This window comes from Hipposideros armiger, unplaced genomic scaffold, assembly GCF_001890085.2.
Source record: "Hipposideros armiger isolate ML-2016 unplaced genomic scaffold, ASM189008v1 scaffold_101, whole genome shotgun sequence".
Taxonomy (NCBI): Eukaryota; Metazoa; Chordata; class Mammalia; order Chiroptera; family Hipposideridae; genus Hipposideros; species Hipposideros armiger.
The window spans coordinates 2,028,916-2,052,334 of NW_017731451.1; the positions used below are offsets into that span (position 1 = coordinate 2,028,916).

At 41.2% G+C, this 23,419-nt stretch overlaps 1 protein-coding gene across 4 annotated transcripts in view; it reads left to right on the forward strand.

The window, feature by feature from the left end:
* The first annotated feature begins 17,576 nt into the window (after window positions 1-17,576).
* Window positions 17,577-23,419, forward strand: part of LAMA4 (laminin subunit alpha 4) — a 138,141-nt gene continuing 132,298 nt past the window's right edge. For 2 of the 4 annotated variants that reach the window (XM_019646364.1, XM_019646367.1), the window contains exons 1-2: window positions 17,728-17,843; window positions 18,040-18,389. In XM_019646364.1, coding sequence (XP_019501909.1) covers window positions 18,195-18,389 — 195 coding nt within the window. In that variant the 5' untranslated portion in view covers window positions 17,728-17,843; window positions 18,040-18,194. Of the gene's footprint in view, window positions 17,844-18,039; window positions 18,390-23,419 lie in introns of all 4 variants that reach the window. The other 2 variants (XM_019646366.1, XM_019646365.1) reach the window with 2 other exon arrangements.

Here is a 23,419-nt window from a genome sequence, read left to right on the forward strand (position 1 = left end):
CATGTCAGCTGTGCTGCTGAGTGTCCACAGCAGATGTCATTCTGTTGCCTGACTCAGTGACTCAAAGAAGCTGCCCTCCCAGCAGTGAGTATGTGTTTGAAAGGGGGTGGTGGGGATTAAAACATAAAATCCAAACTGAACCACTTCAAACTGCTAAAATTGTTGCAGTCATCACAGGAACCAAAAGGAGACAAATTCTTCCATTTGAAGAAGAAAAGAAAATTTCAAAATTTAACTTTAAAAAAAAAGGCAAGTTTCATCTCACTGGGGAGCTTTGCTGTTCCAAGATGAGTTCAAGTTCACTTAGGGATATTTTCATTTTATTCATGTTTTGGCAAAATTTATGAGCTGCAGATCATTTCCTGAAAGGGAGACTTGCATACAGTTATTGCCAACACTGGAGTAAATTTCAGTTTGTCAAGCAACACTGTTCAGGTTCACAATTTAAGAAAAATAAATAAATAAAACTAAAGAGGATCCTGGATTCTATAGAGGGACAATTTCTTCTTCCTCTGGGTCTCTGAGAACAATAAAAATATAGTGTCCACTCACTGGAGCAATTCTGCGACAGGAGACCCTGACCTGGATGTCACCACTGACAGCTACAAATTAGGACTTGTCACTACCATTACCCCAAACTTTAAGAACCTTTCTGAACATTAGAATATGTAGGCGGCATAGCTGTGGGGCAGATCTTGTGATAAATTTGAGGCTATTTCAGGAGACCACAGAACAGAACATCTGAAATCGGGGTGATCTGAGAAAATCTCGGGCATACGGTCACCGCTCCTCCCCTCAACCAATTTCCAATCTAAATCAGGTTGACATCGATAAACACAAGGCCAAAGGAACAAAAATCTTTGAACATGTAGTAAACATGGCTCAGAATTTATTTTCAACAAATGATCTTTTTTCCCTGTCAGCAGTTTGCAAATCCTTTGAAGACTCAGAAATCTAACGCAAGAGGACATCACAAAGGCCCCACTGGCCAGCTTCTCAAGCTTCATGTCTTTGCCACTTTATTAAACAAAATGAAAACAAAACCCTCTCTTAACCAAAATTGAACTAGGGAAGTGAGTGTGTGTGTGTGCCTGTGTGTGTGGTGGGAGAAGCCAGAGCTTGAATATCGCACTAAAGAAATTCTCGTTCCTTATTAAATACCTTAAGCCAATATTCATTCCATTCATGACTGCCCTCTCCAAACTCTGAGATGCCAGCCCTTAGAATAGCAAGGATCCCTGGTGCTTCCCTGAGAGTAGCAGGGTCTTTCTCTCCTGCCATCAGTCCACGTTCACCCAACTTTGGCCCTTCGGTTAATGGAATATTCAATCTGAAAATAAATAAAAATATCGTCTGAATCACTGCCAACATTGGGGCAACTGGTCTTCCCAAAACTCCTAATTTTGTGTTTCTTCCCCACCCATCTCAAAAATTAAATAAGACAGGCAGTGGAGCAGCAAATTTGAAACTACCTTTTTCCTCCTTTTGTCCCTTCCTCCCATCCCCAACAGTTCTTAAGTCTTTGTCCTCTGCCCTAAAAGTGTCTTGTTGTTTTTTTCTCCCCCTTGTCATCTGGAAGCCAAGAATGTTGAATGAGGCTTGATGAAATAACATCATATTATGGAAACATCCTTTTTATTAAGACAGCTGACAACGTATGTTAGTGCATGTACTCGTTCTTTAGATTGTTGTGCCGTTTTTAGGGCAGACAGAAGGTTTGGATGCAGTCTTCATGCTATTTTTCAAATTTCATGTACCATGGGAAAAAGGCGAAGCTTGCCGTTTTCCAATTTTGCAAGTTTATGAGGATTAGGGAGTATTTTCTCCACCCCATGATTTAATATGACTTTGGAAATCGCCTGTTCACCCCTAACAAGATTTTGATATTATAAAGCCCTAATAATCTCTAAAAAGAAAAAAAGCAAAGTATAGCTAATTAACAAGGGTTTGTTTCAGGGAATGACAGGATACATTTCCAGAGTCTGGCTAAGTAAAAATAGGATAAGTCTACTCATCAATGTGGCCAGTCAGGACTTTAAGCACCATTGTTTTCCTGCAAGTGGGAGCTTTCTTTCAAGCTCACATATGAACCCCTGGCATGTTTATAAGCTGGCTGTTTCTTCCTTGGCCTTCCCTGCCTCTCTCTTTTATAACCCCAACTCCTCTTTTCCATAAGAACTAAACTGCAGGATGGTAAAAGGAAATGATTTCATCTGGGTGGAGACAGAAAAGATATAACTTTAGTCCCAAGTTGGGTAAGTCAAACGTGCTGTACAAGAAAAGCAGCTGCTGAGCTGCAGGCTGAGTCTCGAGTGCGAGTCCTTGCTGTTGCAGCCTCTCCAAAGGATGGAGCAGCACAGAGTGGGGATGGGGAAGTGACATGACCAAGATTTCATAATTCTCTTTATCCTGTTGTCCTCTCCCTCTTTACTTGAGCAGGGACAATTCCCTCCAGAAGCCTAGAGTACCTCTGGCTTCTGTAACTTACCTCTCATAAACTGTAGAAAGAGGTAAAAAGACAACGAACCTTCTCTGCCTTGGACTGTGCAAGATGTCTACTGCTTCGATCATTGTATAATGTGCTGATTCTGAAAACTAATCTAGAAATGTATTCAGAAAATAAGATGCTTTAAAAAACTTGGATTTCGGGCCGGCCCAGTGGCGCGATGGTTAAGACCTGGCTTGGGATGCTAGAGGGCCCCGGTTCGGATCCCACATATGAGGGCCAGTGACACTGCCCTCTACAGCTAAGATGCTGAACAACAGCTCAACCTGGAGCTGGGCTGCCATGAGTCGCCAGTGACGGCGTAGGCTGCAGCCCCTGTGGCAGTGGGTTGCCATGGGCTACCGTGTGTAGCCAGGAGCCAGCGTGAGCTGCCATCCAGAAGCCGGCAACTGATCTGCCTCGCCCAGGAAGAGCGCAATGATGGTGCCAACTTGGGCCAGTGAAGCAACGTCCTCCACAATTAGACTGAAGAACAAAAGGACAGCAACTTGTCTGTTCCCCTTCCCCCAATTCCCCAGCACTGTTCCCATTCCCCCAATTCCCCAATAAAATCTTAAAAAAAAAAAAGAATGGAGGGAGTACAGGGGAAGTTAGGGCCAGGAGCACTGACTTTTTATGTCAGTGATAAAGGGAATTAAAGAGATACATTGACAATTTAAGAAATAGCAAAATAAAAGGAATATTTACATTTTTAAGATTTAGGATGGCCTAAGGTTTTAGGAAGTGATTACAGATGCAAATAAAAAGGGAGATAGGTGATAAAATTTCAAAGAGACTGGGAGACTCAGGTCAGGGGTCTGGCTGCTATTAGAAGATAAATTAATATAGTCTTTTTAGAGAACAGTGTAACAATATCCATCAAAATTCTAAACGTGTATACCTTTCAACCCAGAAATTTTACTAATATAATTCCCAGAGAAAAACTAGTTCAGGTGTGCAAGAATATTCAATATAATATTAGCTGTAATAGCTAAATATAGAGAACCTGAATGTCCTCCAACAAAGGAACATTTTAATGAACCAGAATACCATATAGATGTTAGAAACAATAAATGAGATATGTATATATTAAAATGGAATAAAGCTCAAAATATTTCCACTGTACTGTAAGCTTTACTAGAGCAAGAACCATGTCTGTTTTCTTACCCATATATACCCATGCCTTAGCATAGAGCTTGACCCATAGTAGGTGCTCAGTAAATAGTTGTTTAATGGAATATTGCATTTTAAAAGCACGTTGCAGAATAACATGTAGAATTCACATTTGTTTTATATATTAATATGTGTTTAAAATATATACATATATGTTTATATATACATAGAAAAAATTTCTGGAAGAATACTCAGCAAATTAAGGTAATTATCTTTGGGGAAGAGGATTGGATGGGAAGTGGAGGAAGAGAAGTAATGACATTCACTTTTATTTTCATTATTCCTGTATTTTTAAATTTGCATAAGCATGAATTTCTTTCTATTTTCAACATGTCAACAAAAGATATAAAATTGCTGGAGAAAAGGGAAGAAGAGTTCAGGCAGCACAATGGATTAGCCTTGGCAAGCGTGAAGACCCTCTTTCTGAAAGACAGTAGTTAATGATGGTGAAGTTACACAAAGGGGGTAAAACTAGGGAACCCAATCACGTGTCTCCATTAAGTAGGCGCCAGGTCATCCACAAGAGTGAGGGCAGCAGTGACAGACTGGCATCTGAGGAACGTGGACAAGGCTCAGAGCATGGACTCAGTTTTAGAGCCAGGGAGACCATGGAGACCATGCATTCCAATCACCCACTTTACAAAATGTCTTGCCAAAGAACACATAGTTTTTGAGTGATGGTGCCCATTCAATACAACAGTCTCTAGAAATATACCAAAAAAGTTCAAAACAGATGAATAAAGGGATTTCCAGGCATTTCTGAGGACCCTGATGAGGGTAAAAGAAAGGACTTGTGATGTAGAGTCTGCACTATACTATGGCATTCTGTGTGAAGGCCAGGTATCCTGTGAGCTGGAGCAGAGGAAAGGAGAAGCAAGTAAAGAAGAGATAACCTGGTAAGGAGAGATGGCAAGGAGTCTTGGAAGGCAAAAATGTCTTACAGCAATAAATAAATAAACAAACAGAATGAGGACCTGGAGCTTGTCAGTGAATGAGAAAAATTCTAAGCTTTAGAAAATGACAGCAAAATGGGAGGCTGTTGTACTAATGACTGACAGATTGGCCTTTAGACAGACTGATTGACTCAAATGAGTAATAGGCCACTTGGTTACTCCACTTTCATCCAAATAATCATAGCTATGCTAATGTTATGAGTAGGTAGGTGGATGGAGGTATTGCTCCTATTGTAAAGGCAGTACCCATTGGCCTAATAAAGCATGACATTACATCAGTGAATCAAAATGTCCGCTGGTTCACAGAATCCTCTGGGAAGATCCTGACCTATTACTTTGAGCAGATTTAGCTAGAGTCTCAGCCCTTCATTAACACAGGGGCTGATTGAGGCTAAGCATCCTGGCAGTGTTTCTGGAGTTGAGGCTCAGCCACTTGACCAGCCTGTTGGACACCCTGCTGATAGCATGCCTTCTGCCGAGATCCAACCGACTTCTCCCAGACTGACATCCTGTCATGATGTCCAGCCATGATGCAGTAACAGAATTGCCAGGATGGAGGGTGGACCACAGCATATGGCATTGTCCACTATCCCAAGAAGGGATCAGGGGCACCTGTTTAAGTTATTAAAAGGGGTTAGGGGAGAGAGAAAGCACCGACAATGTTCTTCTGATCTCTCTGTGATTGCTTTGTGTTTCAATGCTCCTGGCTTTTTGGTTTTTGTTTATTTTTTAATTTATTTTCCTTTTATCAACCAATGTCACCCCAATAAATTTAATAAAATTTAAAAACAAAGCCATTTTTTAATTTTCCTTTTATGGCTTATCCTCATGTCTGTGTCACATGTAGATTAGAAGGATTGAGTTTGCCTGTGTCTTATTTTGGCCATATGTGCTACTCAAAGCTTCCTCAAGGTTTCGGATTCACTGCTGTTTTATTGGGTTTAATAAGAACATTTTTTCATGAAAGACTGAGTTCTAATTAGTATAAGTAATAGATTACATAAAATCTGTGAGTAAATAAGGAATCCACAGCCCAAATTTTGTAACTCTGACTCCTCACGTTCCTCAGCATCTTGCACACAGCAGGAGCTCCTTGTTCTACCCAGTTCAGTCAGGCTTGTGTTTACATTGGCCTTGGGTTTATGAACTTCACATATATTTTGTCATAGTTTGCTCCTCTGTTTTTTATTGATTGTATTTGTACAATTAGCACCTTCTCAAAGAGCAAGGATAAAATGATTCACAGCTAAGGAAAAATAGAAACTAAAGGAAATGGAATTCAACTTTATTGAACATTATAACTCAACAAATATTTGTTGAATGGACCTGCAGGTGACTGAATGGCTGGGAGCCACCATCCTTTTCTGCCAGTAGAGTCACAGTTTCCTGCTACAGTGTCCTGTGACATTTGCCTGGTCTTTTTCCATCTCCAGCAGTATATGATTTGATGACCTATTGTTCTAGGAAGGGCCAATGAGGTGCTATATAATAGGAGGGTGAATTAAGGACAGGAGACATAGTTCCAAATTCTTTTCCTTTTGTGGTCTCAGCTGCATTATTATTTTCTTTTTTTGGCCCACAGTTCTGTTTCTGGCAGAGTTTAAAATAATAACTCAATTTCTTTTTCTTTGTTGCATTTGATTTGTTGCATAACCTGCCCACAAGTTTTCCTGAGGCACCTAAAATATAGCTTCAGGCAAAAATTATGAGACCCTGGGCTTAATTATTTCTAGCAGGGAAGACCATGGAATAGTCCTCTCGGTGTTTCTTTCTAAACCACCTATCTGTTCTTAGCCATGGCCAGAACACTCAGAGTATCTGTGTATTCTTTCTTTCCTAGAACATGAGAGCCTTGAAGCTGAATGGAACCCAAGGCTCATTTCATCTCACTTTTCATTTTACAGAGGGAAAATCTGAAGGCCAGAGAGCTTCAGAGACTAGCTCAAGGTTGTTCCTAGAGAAGGGCAGACGTAGGATGACAACCCCATGTGTCCAGCCTCCAGTCCAGGGCCTCTTCTCCACCCTATGCTCTTTCTCAGGCCCTCCATGGAGCTGATGGTTATCACTCATCAAAACACCAGGTTAAAAGTCACACTACACCTTTCCCAAAGGCTGAATTAAGCACAGAAATGTATTAAGGTAAATCTTCAATAACCAGCTGGAAGAAATCCTTATTTCAAGGTCTTTGGTGCATAACCATATTCACCCAGATTTCTTCTCCTAGAATACAGGTCTGAGGATGGAGTAGTTGGAGCCATGAATTATCTGGGTGGTACTAAGAATCAAGATGAAACCTGTAAGAAAGGGCTAGATGTTGTCTTAGGTCGATAATGAGACCATCGCCATGTAATAGTCTGGGTAGCAGCCTCCATGAGAAATGTTAACAAATATTTAATACTACACTGATAATAGCTCTGAATATTAAAATGATTGAAAGAAAAGTGAAAAATACTTATTGTATGATGCTATAGATAACAGAGAATTCTATTAACTTTATAATCATCAACTTTTCTCTCTGTCTTCTAGTTTTCTCCAGAACACATCAGTCTTACAACAACAGCAATATGACTATTAGTAGTAATAACAATACTGAGTGTTCACTATGTGCCAGGCATTATTGTAGGTGACTTGTATTCATATACATTATCTTATTTTACCCTCACAAAAACTCTGAAACAGGTAGACTCCCCATTTTACAGGTGTGGCAGCTGAGGCTTTGAGAATAAAATAACTTCCTAAGATCACACAGTTAGTAAATGGGAAAACTGAGAGACAAACAATCTGAATCTATAAACTGAGTTTTTAACAACTATATCTAATTTCTATTTTAATAAATGTCTACAGACTGACAAGTTTATGGAAAATCAATATATTCCATATATAGGTTTTGCTTTCCTGATGACTTCTTCCAGAAGACTAACATCCCCGCTCTGCAAACCATCTGCTTCTTTTCTCACTGATACACTCATCACAGTTGCTTTCAAAATCACATGTTTCTCCAATTCTTACTGTTCTTGTATCAGAATCCTTTTGGTTTTCAGTAATAGAAAAACAAAGTCAAACTGACAATAAAAGGTATTACTTGGCCCATGAAAGTGGCAAGTTCAAAGGTCAGTTTGATTTTACGGCTAAACAACATCTTCTGGGACCCATTTTCTTCCTCTCCTCACTCTGCCTTCCTAAGGTCAGTTTCTCCTAAAGGTGGCTTCTTTGGGATTGCCTATGACTCTAAGGGCAACAAACTCTCTCTTCCACATACAACACAGAAGAGCTGCCCACCTTTAGAAGTTGTCTCCAAAGAACAATAAAGCCTCTTCAAAAGGCCCTGGTGAACATTTCCTTTTATGTGATTGGCCACTTTCAGTCACATGACCATCCCTGACCCTATAAATATGCTCCAGGATGGGATGGGATTCCACTGATTCATTTAAATATGATCCAAACACCCCACCCCTACAACAATGAGACAATAACATAGGTACTGTGTGGAGGAGGTATGACTGCTCCACAGAAAATAAGAGGACTTATCAAGCACTCTCTTAAAATCCACCAGCTTCTATCAGCACATCTAGGTCCAAGCAATGTCAGGGTGAAAATTAGTCTAGAAATTCCCATAGAGAAGACTGTATTTAAGGGTAAGACCCTGTGTTTATAGGTTAATTTATTAATAAGAAACTTCATGGATTACAATCTCAAATAATTGTTTGTTATTACATATGTATACATACACATATTCCTTTTTATTTATTAAAAAGAAAAGCAGCCTTAGGAGATGATTTAATAGAAAAGATTACCTTTTTATTAAATAAAGAAAAATTTTATGCACTTAGCTTAAGATAAATATTGGGTTGTCGGGAAAATCATGACGCATTTTTGCAACAAAAAACAGAAAAAAATACGTCATGACTTTTCTGACAACCCAATATAATTGAAGTCAGTGGGGGACTTTTGAGAAAACAAATGAAGACCCAAAAAGAAGAAAAGAAAACAAGACTGACAGAAGAAAGGAGAGAACCATTAGGGGTTTATTTAGAAGTAGTCAAAATAGTCCAAGTAGACCCAGGGCCCATAATTAATGAACTTTACTAAGGAATGAAGTATGTGATGGATAGAAGCTATCTCATAGGACTTACTCTCAGGCAACACCTTCAACTGGCAGAGGAGCCAATGTGCTGTGGCCTGGTAAACTCGTGTGACAGTGTGTGTTGGCTGGGAAAAACAAGTATCAAACGTTGCCTTCTTCTCTGGCCTATTCTTCCCCTCCAAAAGGAGGGTGTGACCTTTTTCAAGCTAAACTTAACCTCAACTTCAAGGAAATATTGGCTTTACATATTGAGATATCTGTGCCGCATCTGGATTGCCCCAGGGATGGGGAGTTGTATTCAGGGGACATAGTGACAGTTCAAAGCATTATTCTGTGTTTGTCACCTGAGGCCTAGGCTGTTACTGCAATCAACTCCACTCCAGTGCACCCTCAACATGGTTATCTGATTAATGCTTTGTAATTCCCCTCTCTCTCTCTCTCTCTCTCTCTCTCTCTCTCTCTCTCTCTCTCTCTCTCTCTCTCTCTCTCTCTCTCTGTTTTTTAGTAGTAAACTACACTATAAAATAATCTGGTAATCCAGCCCATACCTACCTATTCCATATTATTTTCCATTATTCACCCAAAAGAACTTTGTGCAATGCTTCAGCCAGTTTGTTCCCACTCCTTTGCCTGTGTCTGTGCTGTTCCATTTGCCTGAAATGTTCTTCCCCATGCCCCTTCCCCACCTGTCTTCCCATATGTAATTCTTTTTTCCCCCCATATGTAATTCTTTTTTCCCCCCATATGTAATTCTTATTCCCATGTGAAAATCCAGCTCAAATCTGTATATAATGTCTTCTTTTCTCGTCTAGCTCAAAGGGATCCATTTCTGCTTCGACCCCCCAAGAGCAATGGATTTGTGCCTACCTTGAACACTTACTGAGCTGAACTATAGGGACTGCTGTTATCTATATGTTATAAACCTCCCTTACTGGATTATAAGGATGTCCCATAGTGTTATATAGCATTATCCACAGTACCTTGTACTCAATAGATCCCAATAAAAAAGACAGTTTGTGCACTATGCATTATATATCATGGATATATAACGTATTAAAAACAAGTTTTTTTTTAAAAAGTAAGAAATACAATGTCAGAATCGATCTAAGAGGCATCTCAAAAAAAAAAATGTCCAAAACTAAACTCTTCATTGTCTCCATTCCCTCCAACCTGCTCTTCCCATAATCCTTCCCATTATAGTAATGGCAAATCCATCCTTCAAGTTTGCTCAGGTGGGAAAAAAAAATGGGCATCAGCTTTGAGTCTTTGCTTCTATCATTCCCCACATCCAATAAATCTCATTGGCTCCACATTCAAGATAAATTCAGAATTTGATGGCTTCTCACATCTAATGCTAACATCCCAGACCAAGTCTCCATCATCTCTTACGTATATTATTGCAATAACCTCTAAGTGGTCTCCCTGCTTCCTCCCTCATCTCTTTCCCTATATTATAGACAAAATAAGTCAGATCATGTCACTCCTCTGCACAGGAACCTTCCAAATACTTCCTGGCTCACTCAGGGCAGAAGCCAATGTCTTCATAATTATCACAAAGGTTCTATCTAATCTACCCACACAGCCCCCACCTTGCTGAATTTTTCTCCAACTGCTCTTTCCCTCCAGCATGTCATTCTAGCCTCTTCTTCAAAGAGGCAAGCACAATCCACTCTCTGCCGGCTTCACTCTCTACCTTCCTTACCCTGTGTGATTTTTCTCCATGGCACCATTTGACATACTACATATTTCTCTTGCTTGCCTATTTATTCTCTAGCTCTTTTCTATCTTTGCCTCAATTAGAATGTAAGCCATGGAGGCAAACATTTTCATCTGATTTCTCCTTTGCTGCTTCCCTAAAGCCTAGAACAGTGCTGTTTGCAAAGTAGACTTTTGAAATGTATGATGCACAATACATCTTTTTTAGACTGTGAGACATCCAGGGGCTGCAGGCCACCTAAGGGATGTGGTGGACAATGACCTGAGAATCTATCTTCTGAAGGTCTGAATCTGTACATTTGTACTTTTAGAACCAGATAAGTTTCTCACTTGTTAGAGGAGCAGTAACTATTATATATGTGCTTCAATTTTAAACTGTAAAGCACCGTACAAATTTAAGGTATTATTGTTGTTACGCTCTCCCTACTTCTAAGTTGTTGTTGTTGTTGTTGTTTTCTAAATCAGTTGATTTCTGAAAGTGAGCATGTCCAAATGTGCCTTTTCTAGAGGATAATGCAAGGGATGAAGAGCTGGATTATAGAACTTTTGAGTTAGAATCTTACAGACTAGCTTCTGCAGTACCTTACACAAAGCAGATGAAAACATATTTTCACTCTCCATCTTGGTCATACTCCCACCACAGTAACAGTAATCCTTCTCTTAACCCTTCCCTCAAGGAATCTTCACTTCCTTTTGTGGTGCTAGGGGTAAGGTGGGTTTGGAAACACAAAAGGTAGTTCTCAGACCCCTACTCTTTAATGTTTCCCAGTTCCCATTAATTGTATCATTTCATTATCAAGTTCCAGAAGCTCCTGTTTTGTATCGATCCCATCACTAAGCTAATGGATGTTGACACCTCTGTTTTCTGTTGGTGACATTATGCTAAACACCCATCATTTATTTCCCTTTAGCCTGAAGAAGTAATTATTCCAGTAGACCAAAGGGACGGCCACAGCTGAGGCTGTCAATAATCCTGGTTAGAACAATTCTCTTTCACCTGTTTCACCCCTTTCTCTATCAGGCTGAACTACTTAGACCGGGATGTCCTCATTGCAATTATTATTCCCAAACACTCTTTGAGCCCCTCAGTCATAGGTTCAGTCCCTGACTTTGGGGCTTACAGAGTCAGCGGGAGAAGGAAGGGCTTCTCAGCCTTTCACTGTCCTCACAGTGCTGTCCCCCAGGCCAGGCCCCACTGACACCAGGTGACCCTCTTAAAATACAAATCTCAATGCTGAGGGTTATTCACAGTAATATGTCAGAGTAACACTGACCTGAAGTAAAAGTTTAAATTATTATGTACATTGATTCATTTTTGTTAAGAAACTAATAGAATGTATAGAATGGATATATATAAAATATATTTTACATGTAAAAATATATATAAACATAGATGGAACACATTTATATTAATGTAACAGAAGTCTGAAGTTATTTACATGCAAACATTTTCAGTATTGGAAGTCATTATCCCAGAGTGCTATGATTCCTGGTGACTATTATTTTCTCCTTTTTTGATATCTGTAATTTTTTATTTTACAATTATTATTATATATGGTACATTGTATTTTACTTATTTGTATTATCTTTTTTTAAACTCCATTAAATTTTAATAAAATACATATGATGGCCTAGAAAAATTTGCAAAGATATATAGCAAAAAACAAATAGCAGTTACTTATCTCTGGGTGTAGCATTAAAGGGAGTTGTATATTTTTTGCTTTTTGCTTTTTAAAATCTTTCCAAACTTTTTTTCTTTTTTCTTTTTTTTTTTTTTTTAGTTTCAGGTGTACAAAACAATGCAATATTAATAGTTAGACATTTACCCCATCACAAAGTGATAGCCCCCCCAATCTACTACCCCTCTGACATCATATGTAACTGTTACAATTCCATTGACTCTATTCCCTATGCTGTACTCCACACCCTGTGAATATATGTATATTAAATTATAGTTGAATATATATGGTATATTTTAAACTCTTTAAATGCAGATATGATCGTGTAATTCCTGGGTTTAAATTTCTTCACTTAAAAAAAGTGACAACAATTTTATGATGAGATTGGTCAGAGAAGCAAGCAGGAGCTGTCCCCTGCCATGAGGTCTCTAACTGATAAATAATCAAGTGGCAGGAAGGGAAGGTGGAAAATGGCGTCTCCTTTTCTGCTCACACTCCTCCCCTCTCAGGCTGAGCTTCTCTGTGAATGACTCTGGCAGAAGTTCAGGCTGCCTGAGGAGGAGCAACAACAGAGGTGCTGGTGAGGATGGGGGCCCCCAAAAGTCCCTCTTCACTCTACAACTCTGTGCCTGTAGATAACAATACCATATTGTACACTTCAAAACCAGTTAAGAAGGTATGTCTCATATTAAGTGCTCTTACCACAAAAAAAATTTTTTTAAGAATTTTTTTTCATTAAAAAAATTGTTCTTCCTCTCATTAGTTTTCTCAGGCTTTTGTACAGGATGTAAATATGACTGTGAGTTGCTCCCCAGTATTCAGATTTGCGTCTTGGGAGGATCCCTCCCTTGCCTTGGGGCTTGGACTGGGGGACCCCACCGAGAGACCAGCAGGAGGCTGGGAAGCCCTCTCTTTTCACACAGGCTCTGTCACCTGGCCCTGAATGCAATGACTGTGCTCTGTGAACAGAGGATCTCCAAGAGCATTTGAGAATGACATGGCATCCTCACCTCTCCTGTGGCATCGGGTTTCCGTGCCACATTTGTTCCTGTGCATAGGCAGCTCTCTCTTGGAGCTCGGTCCTTCTCTTCTCCCACCAGATAGGACACAGCACAGCTGCCCCCTTCTTTTGGAGCTTTCCCTGACACCCCCTCACTGAGTCTGGGTAAAGGGCTTGTTCTGTACATTTCATTAGCAGCATGTCTGGACTCTCCCTTTGAACTCCTGTTAACCACTTTGTATTCTGTAGAGGGTCTATTTATGGTCTGTCTCGCCAGACTCTTAACTCTTGGAGAGTTAGGATTGTGATTTTATCATTTTACCCTCAGTATCTAACCAGCCATACTGTGTTCAATGAGACCTAATTAAATAAATAAGTGGGTGGATGGGTGGGTGGATGGATGGATGGATGGACGGATGGATGGATGGATGGGAAGGATGCAGAGAGCACATGCTAAAAGCCAAGTGAAGCTGTGACAAGTGTCATAATCAGGAGACGAAGCAAAGATAGCTACATATTATCCATGCCCTAAACAAAAGCTTGAGAAAACTAATAGGAGGAAGAAGGACTTTTGGGGGCCCCCATCCTCACCAGCACCTCTGTTGTTGCTCCTCCTCAGGCAGCCTGAACTTCTGCCAGAGTCATTCACAGAGAAGCTCAGCCTGAGAGGGGAGGAGTGTGAGCAGAAAAGGAGACGCCATTTTCCACCTTCCCTTCCTGCCACTTGATTATTTATCAGTTAGAGACCTCATGGCAGGGGACAGCTCCTGCTTGCTTCTCTGACCAATCTCATCATAAAATTGTTGTCACTAGTACACAGTCCTCTCAACAATCCTCTGTCTAATTATGTCCAAGATTAGCACCTAAACATCCAAAATAGCATCTGACACGACTTTCTATTTACAGAAGGACACGCGGGATGCATTCATAACACCCTCACTACATCCCTGGACGCTGTGGACAGGCCTAACAACCAAGTGCTGAAGGAATGGGCAGCCCCGATATTTCTCTGCTGATAACTGCACTGGGAGACACAGAAGGGAATTCTTGAACCTTCTTTTGATAAAGCCCCCAAACCACCAGATCCGCGGCTGCCCAAACTAAAAATAGCTTGGTCTAGTTAGTAGGGAAAGCATTGCTCCGGGAGTCAGAAGATGTGGGGCCCTCACACTGAATGAACTGGCTTAGTGTCCCGGCCATTTGACCTCTTAGCCTCTCTGAATGCCGGTGCTCACTTTTGTGCGTTGGGGACGATGGAGCAGACTCCTTCGATCACAGGGTACGTGGGAGTCCCAAAGGAGATAGTGTACATGAAAGTACTTGGTGACTGCCCGGCCCCAATCTCAGGAAAGACAGAGGGAGGGAGGGTCGTGATAAGAAAGCAGCCACCCTGGAGACAGTCCCCAGTTGGAGTTTTAGCAAGAATACATCCTCCCACACTCAGGCCTTTGATGGTCTGGGGGTGGCCCTTTGCTGTCAAAGAGTTAGCCATGATCTTTGCTCGCCTCTCTGCCCTATTACTCTATGAGCCGCGACTGCCTCGTTCATGGTTAACACAGGGAAGGCCCATGTATCAGCGAGAAATATAAATAGCCATTCTCAGCAAATGGAGGGTTACCCAAGTCACGGAATAAGTAAACATAGCTATTTTTTCTGTTTAAAATAGTTATTCTATTCTTTTTTAAGACATTAAAACACAGTATAGTTAAATAGTATTTATTTAGCCCTGACTATATGCCAACATGTGTTAAAGCTTTATTTATATTATTTCATTTACTATTCATAATAACTCAGTGAAAGAGGTATCATCATTCCCATTTACAGATGAGGAAACTGATATGCAGAGAGGCTAAGTTGTGCATCAAGGTCCCAGAACTTCTGTGAATAGATCTAAGATTTATTATTTCACACAAAACCCATGCTCCTGTGTATTATGCTGTGTTGCCTCAATATTAATCATAATATCAGTATCCACAGAAAGATAAGGAGCAAGAGTTGGAAGCATATATTTGGGTCTTAGACAAATACACTCCTACCCACACTGTCCAAGCCTCTCATAGAAACTGAACACCACCTGGTGAGCAGGGAGAGGAGGCCCTAGGTCAAATAAAAAGGTGTGGTTGACAGTTAATGAAGAGCAAGACATAATCTTTCAAAACAAATGTGGACAGTGTGAACAGTTTTTATGTACCAAAGAGGCCTGTATCTGAAACCAGAATAGGATGTATACATGTATTATTATTATTACCATTATTAGTACTTAAAGGTCTTTTAAAGGGAGAGTGGGACAGGATAATTGAGCATCATCTTCCCTTTTCAGACTCTGGCCATCTTGTCTCCCAACATAAGTTTCTCAAAGAACCAATTGTGGATGGAAAAGGAGTGATATACTAAACCTGACAAGTTCAGGCCAGCATGGCGGGCCTTCCAGAGACCGAAAGTAAACACATGGGAAGGTCTGAACATAAAAATTCCTAACTAAAAGCGGGTCATGGCAGGTAGTCACATCAGCTTCCTTGACAAAGGTCAATAATAACTTTAAATGAGTTTGTCTATTGTCTTTTTGCATCTAAGATAACCTACCTTTGAAATGTCAGAGTAATCTTCTTTTCCAGATCCCTCAGGGGACACCCATCACACCAGAGCACTAGACTACAGAACCCCTCTTTGTTATCTTGTTCTTTGAATACCATCTATATGTGCTATAAATGTTAATTATTATCTATCCTGTACCCATCAATGTAAAAGAAGCATGTGTCTCTCTGTTTTACTTTTTATCCAGTCCCAGAGATTTCCCCACTTTGCTTTCTCCCACCCCCTTAACCTACAACCAGTGGATTTCATGTAATCCTTATGTCTCCTCCTTTGATTCTAACGTATAAAATAAGCTGCAAAACTGCCATTCTCCAGAGCATTTTCTCAATCCATTGAGATTTGGCTGCCTGGCAATCATCAGGATGGCTCAAAGAAACTCATAAAAATTCTCTATAGGTTTAGACATTTCTTACGTTGACACAAACAAACCAAACACAAATTTTAAAGTTCTTTAACTTAATTTAGTGAAATAACCACTTCATATGGAATAAAATGATCATAATTTAGCTTACTGGTTCATTGCAATATTTTTTTATATCTTATAATGAAAATATTACAAATATTTTGGGATATATGAAAACTTTTTGCCTTTTCCAAGTTTGGCACTTTTGTATCATACTATTTTATCATTTAAAACCAGTGACCTTAGCATTAAATGTACCTGGGTCTAGTAGTACTTTTACTAGGTGTGTAACAATACCTATATCATGGAGTGACAGTGAAGATGAAATGAATGAAGTAATTTATGCAAATTTGGGGTCACATACAAGTAAAAGGAGCTCAAAAATAGGAGTGTCATCTCTCCTCCCTCAGAATTCAAGGCTTTTGTTTTCTGAGTTTCAAGTAGTATAAATGTGAAAGATAGTTTGGGAATCAGTAAGGCCCATGTTCAAACCTCAACTCAACTTTCTCCCAGCTGTGTGACCTTGGGCAAATGTTAGCCTCTATGAACTTCCTTTTCTTCTTCTGTAAAAAGGAATAGTCCTATTTTGCAGGAATCCTGTGAGGCTTACAAATAACACACACAAAGTATCTGACATACGGTTGGTACAAAATAAAAGATTGTTTCATTTATCCTTAGATAAAAAGACTTTTCCTATAAGATAGAGCTAACGATTAGGTTTTATGAGAATGTTTTATTGCATAATTGTGGGTGATTTCAAACACCTAGACACTTACTTGGGTGCTATTTTATGGTTGTCTCATTGAATCCTTTGTAAGTCATGTTTGGGTCTTGTGGGAATGTTAAAACTCCATATGAAGCCAATGTAAGCAAAGGTACCTATCAGCTGTATTGGCCACTGACCCATCCACAGAGGTACCCCAGCATAATTGTAGCCCAATTTCTCCCCAAAGTCTTGGACAGGTTACAGGACTCAGACAGACGTAGTAGGCATGAGATTACCAGCCAAGAGGAAGAGGTCCAGGCTGTGGGCAGTATATTTGACAGGCTTATACACTGCAAGCCTTGTTCCTGACCCCTTACAAAGCACTTCTTTAGGACGAAAACAAGATGTTCTTTGTAAATAAAAGTTCATGCATTTGAGTAATGAAGTCATTTTTCCAGCACTGCGGTAAAAGATAGTCTCCCAAGCCCTCTGGGTGAGGACTGTCAGGAGGAAGAGGGGTAGCCAGTCTGTCTCAAGAGAAGATATTAGCACAAAGAGTGCAGCAGTTCATCTCTAAACAACGAGAAACCTTGCTCAAGAAAGTGGGTGCCCTTCCCTCTGCCATCTGAGATCATCTACCTCTGGCTCCTGCCCCCGGAATCCCTTTTCCATCCACATTCCTGCAAACTAGCAGGGGCCACATAAAAGATCTATATAAATAAGATATCCGGCACCTTGGCTAAATAAATAAGATGTGAGGAAGCGATCACAAAAGCTGAATATTCATCTGGGTTCCTTGGAGGGGCTCCAAACAGAGGGGGAGGGGAGGCCTCCCGGGAAAGCCCGACCTTGGTGTCTGAAAGGCCGACTTGGAGTGGGAGGGCCTGGAAGTGGAAGGTAAAAAGGGAGTGGTGAGAATGAGTGTGGGGAGGAAGCCAGGACAGCGCAGCCCTCCGTCCCGAGCGCTGGGGACAGGAGGTGGCCGGTGTTGGCGGGGTTCGCCCAATTCAGTCTGCCTTTTGATGCTCAGCTTTAAGCTCCCTGCATCTGTATGTTCTTCAGCCAGAGCCTCTGGGGAGGAAAGAGAGGAGTGGGGGAGGGAGGGAGGGAGAGAGAAAGAGGCAAACCGAGAGGAGGGAGAGAAGGAGAGGAAGGGAGGGAGAGAGGGAGAGAGGGAGGGAGAGAGGGGGAGGGAGGGAGAGAGAGATTCTCACTTATTCTTTCACTCTCCCTTTTTTTACTAAGTTGCTCCTTGGGCTGCCTTGAGTTTCCACATCTGGATACTGCAGACGCAGAGAAGGTAAAGTAAGCGAGGCACCGCCGCACCGCGGCAGGGGGCCCGCAGGAGGAAAAACAGTTGCCGAGCCCCTGGAAGAGCCCTGCTGGATGTCAGCGGAGAGATGGCTTTGAGCTCAGCCTGGTGCTCAGTCCTGCCTCTGTGGCTCCTCTGGGGCGCTGCCTGCTCCCGTGTGGCGTCCGGGGACGACAACACTTTTCCTTTTGACATTGAAGGAAGCTCAGCAGTTGGCAGACAAGACCCGCCTGAGACCAGCGAGCCCCGCGTGGCTCCCGGAAGGCTGCCGCCTACTGCAGAGGTACAGTGTCCCTGCCATTGTCACCCTGCTGGGGCACCTGGACCCCGCGGGCTGTGTGTGTCACACGCGTGTCCCTTTCTCTCCCCTCGTCTTTCCCTCCCCCATCCACCTTGAGTTTCACCTGGATCAGGTCAGTTCAGAAACTTGAAATAAAGAGTTTTACTTTGTAAGTTGGTTTGGATGCTGTGTGAGTTGAAAGTTGAGGCTTTGGAACATGTTGCTGTTCAGACTGGCAAAAGTGCATGTGTCCTATGTGCTCCGAGTCAGTCTGCTAGCCTGTCACCTGGGGTTTCAGTGGCACATCTAGGACTTTCTGCCACTTGTATGTCCCAGTAGAGTCATTTTTGTCAAGCCACAGCACTTCATGCTTGTGCCCTGTCACCGGCTTCCTGTGTCTCTGTGATGGTAGGACAGTGGGAACAATCCTGCAGGATCAATCCTTTTGTCACAAATTAAACAGAAGGTCCCCTGCAACAGGGGAGAGTGAGGGGGTGGGTTAGGGTGATGGGGCCCTAAAGAAGCTGTTAGGAAACTGCAGAGCAGTTCCCTTAAATAGACAGGAGCCACTATATTCCAGAAACAAGAATTACAATGAAAATCAAGCCCCATTCCAGAAGTAAAAATGATGGGGATATACTATAGATGACATTTATTATAGGAGCTGCTGTTTGAATACCTTACAATAGCTTTTGTGTTGAAAGCATAGGCAAAGAATAGAACTGGATAAAAGAGGATATATCCAAAGTAAGTGATTAAAGAGCTCCTGAGGCGAGACAGACAACAGCATGTCCTGGGTGTGGGAGATGCTAAGTAGGAGGAAAATGAAGTTACCTAAGTTCATGGGAAAGGAAGGGGCAATTGACCTAACACACACACACACACACACACACACACACACACACACACACACACCCTATAGCTATAGTTACAGCAACTATAGAACCAAAGCAGTTATGTGGATTGACACCATTTCTAATAGCATGGAAGCCTGAATTATTGCTATTAATTCTACTAGTTGTTAGTGTAACTGTAGTTATTAAATATTACGGATAAAATAAAGTGCGTGAAGATGACCCTTCTCCAGGAGTGAGCATCCCCACACTCCAAAAATGGGGTAGGGTGGGTAGGGCCAGGGGCCAGAGCAACTTCCCACTGTGGCACAAAATGTAACCTCTATGAGAAAAGGGGCAAGCCTTCCAGTCACCTTCGCACTCGGGGTGGGGCCCCGGAGAGACTCCACACGGGGAACCATTATCTCCACCTGTTGTTTTGAGCATGGAAAGTCCCTGAACGAAATGCTTGACTTAGGGTAGTGTTGCCAGAAAAAATACAAGATGCTCAATTACATTTGAATTTCAGAGAAATAACAAACACATTTTTGGTTGTGTCTCAAATATCGCATGGGACACATTTAAACTAAGAAATTATTCATTGCTTATCTGAAATTCAAATTTATCTGGGCACCCTGTATTTTTGCTAATGCTGAAGAAATAGGTAGACACAATTCACTGTAACTCTTATCCCACAAAATGTAAGAAAATAATTATTTGAGTTTTAGGAAATCTAAAATTTATTAAGACCCTGAGAAATTTCTTATATACCCATATAGTCAGTGAAATAATAGGAAGGCAGTACAGCAAAGTGTTTGGTTGCAGGCTTTGCAGCCTGATGATCCCAAGTTCAAATTTCAACTTATCTGCCCCTTACCTTGGGCAAATTATAGATGCACAAGTTGCAGATAAAGAAACTGAGGCTTAGAGAAGTTATTCATGATGACTTCATATTTCATTTAGTTATTGTGATGAAATTAGATAAACTATATAGAGTGTTTAATACAATGCCTGACCAAGTATAAATGCTTTATACATCCTAGCTGTTGTTATTATTATAAAATACATGAATGATTGGATTAAAATAAATTTTCCTCATTTGGGGTGTTTCTCAGAACTTTATTTTTATGGTGCTATTTTTACTTAATATTGCTATATCTTTGTTTGTCTATATCCTTCCAGCTAGAAAGAATGTCCTATAGTGAGTTAAATTTATAATACTGTCAGTCTCATAGGTTCAGAATGCGAATTGAGGCTGTTGGTTTAGAGAAACAGAAAGAAGCTATTAGTCATTCCAGCAGGGTCAAAGTATATGATGTAGAAAGGGTGGGATTGGGATAATTATGTTCCCACTGCATAGTTTCACATAATGCCTCCAGTTAGCCTGCAGTCCCATGGCGATCCCAATGTCCCCACCTTTGGGTTTCCCATGCTCTTTATAGCCAGTAAGGAGGCCATAAACCAAATACATTCCCGAGATTTAACAACATAGTACAACCACTCCACTGAATTGGTTCAGGAGATTGTATTTATATCTAGAGAGAGAGAAAGAAAACATAGACACATATAATATATTATTCATGGGAGGATGAAAATGTGGATGGGAGGATATTCTAAAAATACATTCACTTTATTTGCATTGGATTTATATGAATGGTTATTCTTCAATTCTCCTTCAAAGGGAAGGAAGGAAAGTACTAAGGCAAGCATGCAGCAGTGGGAGGCGCTTGGCTGAAGGCCTTTCTAAGGCTCCCAAGCTCCTGAATAGCAGGGTTTGTGTCCTCTCCACCCCTGGGTCCTCAGCCTGTGACATGGACTCCAGCACACTGTGGAGCACAGTGTGAGTTACGGGAACAAATATATGAAATACACACTGAATAAAAGGTTGGAGAATGCTGGCTGACCAAGAAGGAAGGCCTCTCATTTCCTTCTAAAACAAGCCCCAGGTCCTGCCAGGATACAAAGAATTTGAGAGGAGCACCCATGGGTAACTCCGTGCTTATTGAAAGGGTGTTCCCACCTTCTGTTTTTAGGCAAGCAATTTAATGAGTCCATTCTTGCTGAGTTTATGATAAGCGCATGATTCTTAGTAGGTGGGGTGGGTAAAGGGAAGGCTGGGCAGTTTCAAAAAGTACTTATACTCTGTATTATGATATTTCACATTTAAGGAAAGTCTTTCATTTTGTCATAATGGCTATAGCAAGTAAAACTAGATAAAAGTATCTTTGGCCATATGGATGTACAAAAGAATCGGAGGGGTGCAGGGATGGAGATAGGAACAGTCCCCAAGGAGAAGGTTATCAGAGTATCCTTGGGAGGAGTGACATTCTGGTCTATCAGAAAGAAGCAGGAGTTAAACAAGGTCAAGAGCACTAGGCTAGAGGTTGACATTGCACGGCTGGAAAGAAGCCACACAAAGACTCAGGAGGAGAGTGGGGGCGCTCAGCTGGAAGGGCAAGGTGCGGGGGAGGTGGAGGGCCACAGTGCCGTTACTGCCTTTGGGAGGTAATTGAGAAAATAAAGGACATAATTCACAATGTTGAGCAAACTTCCCTGAGAGGGGAAAACTGGAATTTATCTCCTGGTAACCTGACTGGGTATTGTTATTATTGTTGTTGTTGGCTTCCCACCAAGAAAATCAGTGCCCCACCAGCCACAAGAGCCAATGTACTCTCCCACCACTGCCACCGCCACTGCTGGACACACTCACTTTCCACAAGCCACATGAGCCAATGTACCCTCCCCAGGCTCCCACCACCCCCCCTTTCCCCCCATCCCCCACTACTACTCACACTCACTTGCAAAGAAAAAGCACTAGGAGCTAGACTTGCTCTGAGGGACGTTTCCTGTAGATTCTTTTTACTGTTGACATGTGATCCCTTGCTCCATCCAGCACATAGGCTCCCGGACACTTAAAGGACTGCAGAATGTTAATTGAAAGACAGTTTATATCTCTTTCACTATCTGCTTTCCTTTTCCTTATCTTGGCCCCTTACTTTGAAAAAAAGCCCCTGTAGGATCACACTAAGACCCCCAGTCATGGGCCATCATTCTATAGTGCTGTTCAACAGAGCAATTAGGTCATTTGAACCCATGCATGCAGTCATTATTTCATGCACTTAATATTCATCCAATGAGCAGGGTTGGAGCCTTACCACATACAGAGCAATAAAGTAGGTGCCAGAAGGGACAGAAAGAAGGCAGAGTCACATCCATACCCTCAAGGAGTAAGCAATCTAAGAAAAAAACATGTATACATAAAACAGAATGAACCAATGTTCTGTAAGAGTAGCTATAAGCTAAGTGCCATGGGGATAATGTGGAAAAAATATTCCTCTTGGGCTAGACCAGGAGGGCGCAATCACCTACTCACCAACCATCAAAGAAGCTTCCTGGAAACATTATTTCAGAAGGACCAGAATATAGTAGTGGTGGTAGTAATAATAAGAGCAGGACTTAAAGCTTAACACTCATCGAGGGTTTACCACATGCTAGACACGGATCCAAGCACTTTCCATGAGTTATTTCCTTTAACCCCTCATGACAGCGCAATAGGATATAGTTATTCCTTCATTTTGCAAACCTGGAAACTGAGGCACAGAGCATTTGGCCCAGCATGCTACCTGGTAAGCAGCATAGCCACGAAAGAGTTTATGGAAATAATTCGACTGTGCAGGGATATCTAGAAAAAAGTAGATAGATGAATAGAACTATCTGTAGGCATAATTTTAGTCAGTTTTGGGAATTTCAGAAAATGAAGATATATAAAATGTCATGCAGCACTTGCTAGATGAGTAACATAAATTAAATAAAATCTTAGGATTACCAAAGAATTGAGATAACTTCCCTTCCTGCCCAGCCTATTAATTACTTTTTAAACTACTACTCAAATAGAAAAGAAAATAATTAACACACACTTATTGACTTCCTCTACGTCTCATGAACCTGCATGTATCATCTTATTTAATACTCAGTAGTGAAAATTATACCCATTTTACAGATTAACAAATTGATAGAGGTGGTAAGCACCTTGCCCAAAGTCTTCAAATTCCATTCCCAGCATATCACTGGGTCTCCCTGATAGATTTCTTTTCTTTTCTTCCTTTCCTTTTTTTTTAAAGATTTTTATTGGGGAATTGGGGGGATGGGAACAACGCTGGGGAATTGGGGGAAGGGGAACAGACAAGTTGCTGTTGTTTT